The 7,422-nt window shown below is 34.5% G+C and overlaps 1 protein-coding gene across 1 annotated transcript; it reads left to right on the forward strand.

Annotated features, from left to right (window-relative positions):
- On the forward strand, nucleotides 2,633-7,085 carry LOC109228960 (probable beta-1,3-galactosyltransferase 2). The gene is made up of 11 exons (XM_019394237.1): nucleotides 2,633-3,293; nucleotides 4,233-4,332; nucleotides 4,441-4,514; nucleotides 4,611-4,822; nucleotides 4,930-4,993; nucleotides 5,100-5,172; nucleotides 5,276-5,396; nucleotides 5,628-5,715; nucleotides 5,792-5,917; nucleotides 6,039-6,148; nucleotides 6,504-7,085. Exons 1-11 carry the CDS (start codon nucleotides 3,178-3,180, stop codon nucleotides 6,650-6,652), a joined length of 1,233 nt encoding a protein of 410 aa, XP_019249782.1. The 5' UTR covers nucleotides 2,633-3,177; the 3' UTR covers nucleotides 6,653-7,085.

Here is a 7,422-nt window from a genome sequence, read left to right on the forward strand (position 1 = left end):
CAGCGTGGAGAAAAGAGAAATAAAGAGGGTTAATGAATCTTTGGATCTTGTGAATAAAGAAGCGAGAAACGTATGCTTGAATAAGATAATCAATGAACAAGACAACTGTTGTATATTCTCTCAGGTCAACCTTTTACAATGTCTTTTTCTCATAAAGTGAAGATCCCCCTTTTTGTTCTCTATCTCTTCCTATTTATAAGGGATATTTCCCAGAAACCCTAAAAAGTACAAAATAAGGAATATCCAAAGGAATATTATTTGTGTCCGCATCTGAACCTATGCTACCGTTATTTCTTCATCTCGGCTGCTCGTCTCCGGCGTCAGCCATTTCAAGAGCAGCCTTCTGCTATTACACCGTGATCGACCCCGTCCTTGATCTCGCTTATCCATGACTGCCAAATTGCCAAATTTAGACCGATACAGTTATAGTACTCGTTGAATGACTAGCGATGATATATTCTTCTCACATCATTGAATTATCCTCTCCATAATATATATCTATCAAATATTACCTCTTGAACAATTGCATTTTGAAGATAAAATCAAATACCGTCATGTGCAAGACCAAAAAGGAATTGGAGTATGATATAATTTCCCCCTTTTTGTTTTTGATAATCTTAAAATACAACCAATATTTTTATATACGAAAGAGGAATAACTAATCTTTTTGTACATATTATATTCCAATTATTGTAACCAGAGAGGAGAAATCTGTCACATTCAAGGCTTTATTGTAGCTTCTCTACTAAAAGGACCACAAGTAGTCAAACTTTTTATTGCTATTTTGAGAAAAAGAAAAACACCTTTTTTTTGTTTGGTTAACAACTCTTCTTATATATTCATTATTGGATTACATTGTTATGCTAGACGTTTAATTCAATTTTGGTTTTTGTATTTTTGTTACCAAAACCATCCTAACAAATGGATATAAAGGAGTTTTAAAATAATTTAAACGCGTGAATTATACAGCAAGTCCAATTGGTAGCTATAAAAAGATTGAATTTATTAATAATGAATTTTATGTTGCTATCAGGGTAGGTACGCTCTGTTTTTCTCATATTTAATACGACAATTCTAACATAAAAAGAATAATCCCAATGACAAGGAAATCTCTAATGTTATATAATTTTTCTCATGAAAAATACATTGAGGCTGCAAAATATACTACACATGACAACAATTAAGTTCTTCTTTCACAAAATAATGGGTTGTTTAAAGAAGTATAAATTCAATTTTGTACAACTAAATTAACACGATTATTGGGGATTTTAACACAAATAGCCAGTCCGATTCGCCGACTATATTTAGTTTAAATGGTTGAGTGAGCAGCTATTTTGGTTAGTTTAAAAAAAAAATTATTTATGAATAAGAAAACAAGTAGAAACAAAATGGAATACATAACACGAGAATTTTTTTTCCACTTTACAAACAATGAACCCAAGTTTAAACAGTCACGAAAATATGTTTGGAACAATTTTCCAAAACCATATCCAAGCTTTCACAAAAAAAATAAAAATAAATAAATAAATATAAAACAAGAAATAAGTCAAAACCAACACAAAATAAAATCAAAGAAAACTATTTTCTGTTCTTAGCGACATCAAGGCTGTATTGTATAACAAATTAATGATCATGTAATGTGTGAGTGTAATTAATTTTCTTAATACACAAAAGGAAATTTACTAGATTAAGGCCCACAAGAGAAACAAAGTTAGGAAATTGGAAAATCATTTCCCCTTCAATAAAAAACAGTAGATGCTAAACACAGAAATACTACCAAACTTGCAGTGGAGTATTGCTAAAATTTTCTTTTGACAAGCACCTGAAAATGAATTTAGCCTAATGTCCTTACAGATGTCAAGACTTTTCTTGGTATCCTATCCGGAAAACCGGTACCTGCATTGGAGTTCGATTAAATTCACTTCGGGAAATTTCACATTGGAAGGGGAGGTAAAATGCTCCCTAACAAAGATGACTCCATACCCAGGGCTCGAATCCGAGACCTCTGGTTAAGGATGAATGAGTACTTACCACATGTCAAGAAAACTCATGTAATTAACCTATTTTTCTTGTGAAAAATAGCACGGACTAGTAATTGAAAAATAGCCAGCATTTGCAAAGTCATTGAAAAATAGCCATTTTTTTTGCCAAAAGACGGAAAGTTCCAGCATAATATGCGGGATTATGAAGCCCATGCATATAAATCTCTAGCATATTATGTTGGAACTCCAGCACACGGAAAGTTCCAGCATAATATAATTTTTATGTAACCATAAACTTTCAGCATATTATATTGGAACTCCATCATATTATGAAATTCCAGCATATTATGCTGGAATCTCATACGTAAAAACGTCAAACTCCAGCATATTATGTTGGAATTTTTTCGAATTTTTAAGGGTGTTTTTGTATAGATTTTATTTTTACATGAAAAAAATAGTTAAATTTTAACTACTTTTAAAACCATGACTATTTTTTAATTACGAGATGTACATCTGGCTATTTCTCATTTTTTCACATTTTTCTTTTGCTCCTCCACATTAATCTCTGTCTGTATTGATTCGCCTGTCACTATAAACTATTGTCCCTGAAACAAAACTGCCAAAGCATATATTCACATTGAAGAAAAAGTTAAAGAAGGAAAGGGCATTCATGTCACACTAAAATCAAGAAACTGTTACAGTTATTCAAGAATCCCCATGTCAATTTAAATAAGGGAAAATGGTGAGTCCATAGTCCTAACAAGGACAGTTTGGTAAATTTGGTATATCAAACTGGGACAGTTATAGCAAGTCTTCTCACTTCTATTTTAAGTAGCTTACCTGCAAAGTGTAGTACTAGTAGTTGTGTATATTAGGGGAGAGAGAGAGAAAGAGAGGGAGGGAGGAGAAGAAAGCAAAGGATAAAAGAAAGGAACAAATTACAAGTGAGAACAAGGCATCCTTTTTTAAGCATCATTTCCTATAGCTGTAGTTCTTGTACCTTCTTTCCTATAGCTCTGAATCTTCCTCAAAGTTTGTGTTCAAGAATTCAAAATCTTAAACAGTTTTCTGTTAAATTTTTTGCCATTATAGCTTCTTTTAATTTGAGGGTGGCTTTGATTTGGTTCTGTCTTTGAGTTCTGCATATGGGATTTTAACCAGAAAGGTAGATTGGCTGAGGAGAATTAGATTGGAAATGTCTTTCAAGAACAGAGGAGTAGTGGAACCGCAATCAAGAAGTGTTATTTCTCAAAAATGGACTCTTTTTCTTTGTATAGGTAGTTTTTGTGCTGGAATGTTCTTCACCGCCAGGTAATTTTATTCACTTTTTAATGCAAATTTACATTCTCTTTTGTTATATTTTCCTATGTGAATTCAACCAATTTTTGATATCTTGACTTTTTCTTAATTGCGCTATTTTGAATCTGGTGGTTTAACAGGAAGGATTATTGGTAATATTATTATTTCAAGATTGATATTATACTGTGTGTTTGAAAAAGGAGATGATGTTGGTGATGATGTTCAATTGTTACTTTTTTGAAATTTCTGAGTCTTCTCTCTGATTTTCCTATATTTTTCTTTTGTATAATGGCAAATTTACAAAATGAAATGATAAAGCAGGTATAGATCTGTAATCACATTCTGGTTGAGATTTTACAAAAGTGTATATTTTAGGCCTCAAAATAACCTTTGATCACCAATTGGCTTATTCCTCATTTAAGAATTAATGGAAACTTCAAGCTATGTTATTCTCCCTCATTGTCCCCTTTCATCCTCTTTTCTGGCATTCCCTTTTTGTTACTCTTCATTTTCTTCTTTACCTTTGCACACTGAACAAGTATGCATACATGTTTATTCATCCTCTCGAGCCGAGGGTCCTTTGGAAATAGGCTCTCTACCTTTGCAGGTTAGGGGTAAGGTCTGCCTACACACTATCTTCCCCAGACCCCACGTGTGGGATTCCACTGGGTTTGTTGTTGTTGAGAATAATAATATGTTGAATGTCATATAAGAATAAGGATTTAGGTATTTTGACAAAAAGAATTTGGATTTAGGAAACTATATAGTGCAGATGGTTATAAACAACAGTTAGTTGTAGGAGCATTCTAGAATATTGGAAAACCAGTCCTTTGATATTGAAACACCACTCTTTACTCTAGCTTTGCAAATATTATATGAAATGATCTTTCTTTGTGAATATAACTCTTGAAAAATGATATTCCATAATAACACAAGTATTTGATGTTGCAGAATGTGGACGGTTCCTGAAACAAAAGGTGGTATTACAAGAACAACTACAGTAGAAGCTGAAAGACTCAACTTAGTTTCGGAAGGTTGCGCTACAAAATTTGTGAGTATTTCTATTCTAGATTTTTTAATCGAAATCTCCAACTTGAGCCTCAATTTCTTGTTTAATCCCCATGCTAGATATCTTAGATCTTATCTTGTGTTGTTTCAGCTGCAGCAGAAAGATGTAAAATTAGTATCCAAAGATGTTTTCGGAGAAGTTTCTAAGACACATCATGCTCTTCAGTAAGTTCTACTCAACACTCGTTTTAATTTAGCTTTGCATTGAGATCTGATAATGACATCCCAGAATGCTGACTAATGACTGCAAATCTTATACAGGACACTAGACAAAACAATTTCAAATTTGGAAATGGAGTTGGCAGCTGCAAAGGCCACTCAGGAGTCGATTCTTAACGGTGCTCCTCTATCACAAGACATTGAGAAGGGCGATTCACCTAGAAAAAGAAAATATTTTGTGGTCGTAGGAATAAATACCGCATTTAGTAGCAGAAAAAGAAGGGATTCAGTTCGTGCTACATGGATGCCACAAGGTATGCGCTGTTCCCACGCCCTTCTCCCCTTCTAGTTTATGTAACTCATCTTTTGGTTGCCATTGCTTCTGTCTGATATCTTACCTTGTTTATAATATCGTAAATAGGTGAAAAACGAAAGAAGCTGGAAGAAGAGAAAGGAATCATCATGCGCTTTGTCATTGGTCATGGGTACGTACTTAAGAAGTTGCGAATCTTTAGCGGTTTTTTCTGCAGATATATAGACTGCATAGACTCTATACACGTTGACTAATAAAGCTATAAACTTATTCTGCAGTGCCACATTAGGTGGTATACTGGACAGAGCTATTGAAGCTGAGGACCAAAAGCATGGTGATTTCTTGCGCTTGGTAATCCTCTCTCTATAATTAGCTCAATATGTACTAACTCTATGCTTATGAAATTCTCCTTATACATAAGAGTTGGTAACATAACTCTGCTGCCTTTGAACAGGATCACGTCGAGGGTTATCTAGAATTATCTGCCAAGACAAAGACTTATTTTGCTACTGCTGTTAAGCTATGGGATGCAGAGTATTATGTCAAAGTTGATGATGATGTCCATGTAAATATAGGTAACTGAATTTGTGACATTATTTTCCACATTAGCAATAGCATAATCCTCTTACATGTCTTACTTTCCCATATTAAATTAGCAGATAATAAATGTTTTTTGAATACATCCTAAGAGGAAGCTGGCTAAAGTTTGTCCAAATTTACTAACTTGTTAGCGCAAATATGAGTTGTGTCCCCTGAATAGTTTGTTTTCTTTGCTAGATCAAGCTCATTTTCTATTTCTATTGCAGGTACACTGGCCGAAACACTGGCAAGGCATCGTAAGAAGCCTCGTGTGTACATTGGGTGCATGAAATCTGGTCCTGTGCTAGCTCAGAAGTAAGGGTTTTATTTTCTAAGTGAATCCAATTTTAAATTTCATTACTTTAGCATCTTATAATTCTCTTTTGAACAGAGGAGTAAGATACCATGAACCAGAATATTGGAAATTTGGGGAGACGGGCAACAAGTACTTTCGTCACGCTACAGGCCAAATATATGCCATTTCAAAGGACCTGGCCTCCTACATATCAGTAAACCAGTTGAGTATTTTCTTTTCTTTCTATCTTTTCCTAATTATATAGACCGAACATAATCCAAATAGAATGATTTCCTCCCCTATTGTTTCGAAATTCTGATCATAATCTTTTTGATGCTTGCAGACATGTACTACATAAATATGCCAATGAGGATGTGTCACTGGGAGCTTGGTTTATTGGACTTGATGTGCACCATATAGATGATCGCAGATTATGTTGTGGAACTCCACCAGGTAAAGCCTTTTCCTGTTTATGAGTCTTAATGTGCTATCATAGCAAGACTTTATCTCCCTCAAAATGTTGGCTGAGAGAGAGATGGAAAGGATGAGAATTATGTGAAAAGCATGAAATTTCATAGGGGAAGTTTTCTTCAAAATTCCTAGATCCGACTCTTTAAATAACCTCACGTGTGTGGTGATAATGCGTGAATTACATGTTTAACTGCAAAAAGACCAAAGTCTCTTGTGTGGGATGTGATTGCGCTATGTTGAACCTAGTTAATCAATTATGTTACAACTCGTAAACCTATTAAGTTTTGTCTTTCTATGATCAACTACTATTATTTAAAGCATAACACTTTTGCTGCAGATTGTGAATGGAAGGCTCAGGCAGGCAACATCTGTGTTGCTTCATTTGACTGGACCTGCAGCGGGATATGCAGGTCTGTTGACAGATTAAAGGAAGTTCACAGGCGGTGTGGGGAAGGGGAAAACGCTTTATGGAAAGCTGCAATCTGAGCACATGCATTTCTTCCAAACTCAGGAAGCAAATGACATCAATGCTTTATGTCAAAAAATTTCTCATTTTATTGCTCGAGAGTACAGATATAAATGTTATACACACGGACAGATCAAGAGAAGGATTTCGGGAAAGAGAAAGAGAGGGAATTCTAAAGAAAGAGGGCCAAGGCCTAGCTGTAAAGTTCTCCATTTTTGTAGAGAAGAACGGCTGCAAAAGCGGTCATGAGAAGCAGGCAATGGCTCTAACCACTCTTTTCTTCTTGTTTACCACTAGGCTAAGATGTAAGTCATAATTCACTGGATTGTAAATCTTAATAAATGCAAGTCATTTTTTTGGAGGACCTGCTTCCCTTGCACCAACTAGTATACACTTTATATTTGGTGTCAAATTGCATTTCACTTCAATAATAAAGTGGAAGATCAGTCTTTCCTATCTCATTTTCAAGAAACCTTTAGGTAAAAATAAGGAAGAGCATTGCATAATATAACATCTATAATTTCTTTGACAATACAAGTAATAGTAGGAGTGGGGAGCAGAGCTTGTTCCCAGCTTCAACTCTGTCTTTGTTGCAACTTCGTAAAGCAGATTCACATAGTAGTTAAACAAGAAACTTTTAGGGGTCGTTTGATTTGAAGATAAGTTATGCTAGGATTAGTTATGTTGGGATTTGTTATTCTAGTATTATTTTTATTGACGGTTTGGTATGTTGTATTAATCCTGGAATTGTCAAATTTACTGCTTTATCCTGAGATTACTATTCCACTAT

Source organism: Nicotiana attenuata, chromosome 7, assembly GCF_001879085.1.
Source record: "Nicotiana attenuata strain UT chromosome 7, NIATTr2, whole genome shotgun sequence".
Lineage (NCBI taxonomy): Eukaryota > Viridiplantae > Streptophyta > Magnoliopsida > Solanales > Solanaceae > Nicotiana > Nicotiana attenuata.

Excerpts from the sequence above, each read along its gene's own strand:
- LOC109228960 (XM_019394237.1), top strand. The coding sequence starts at position 3,178 with ATGTCTTTCAAGAACAGAGGAGTAGTGGAACCGCAATCAAGAAGTGTT. Across the intron at positions 4,515-4,610 it reads AAGACACATCATGCTCTTCA|GACACTAGACAAAACAATTT; the intron begins GTAAGTTCTACT and ends AATCTTATACAG. Across the intron at positions 6,149-6,503 it reads ATGTTGTGGAACTCCACCAG|ATTGTGAATGGAAGGCTCAG; the intron begins GTAAAGCCTTTT and ends CTTTTGCTGCAG.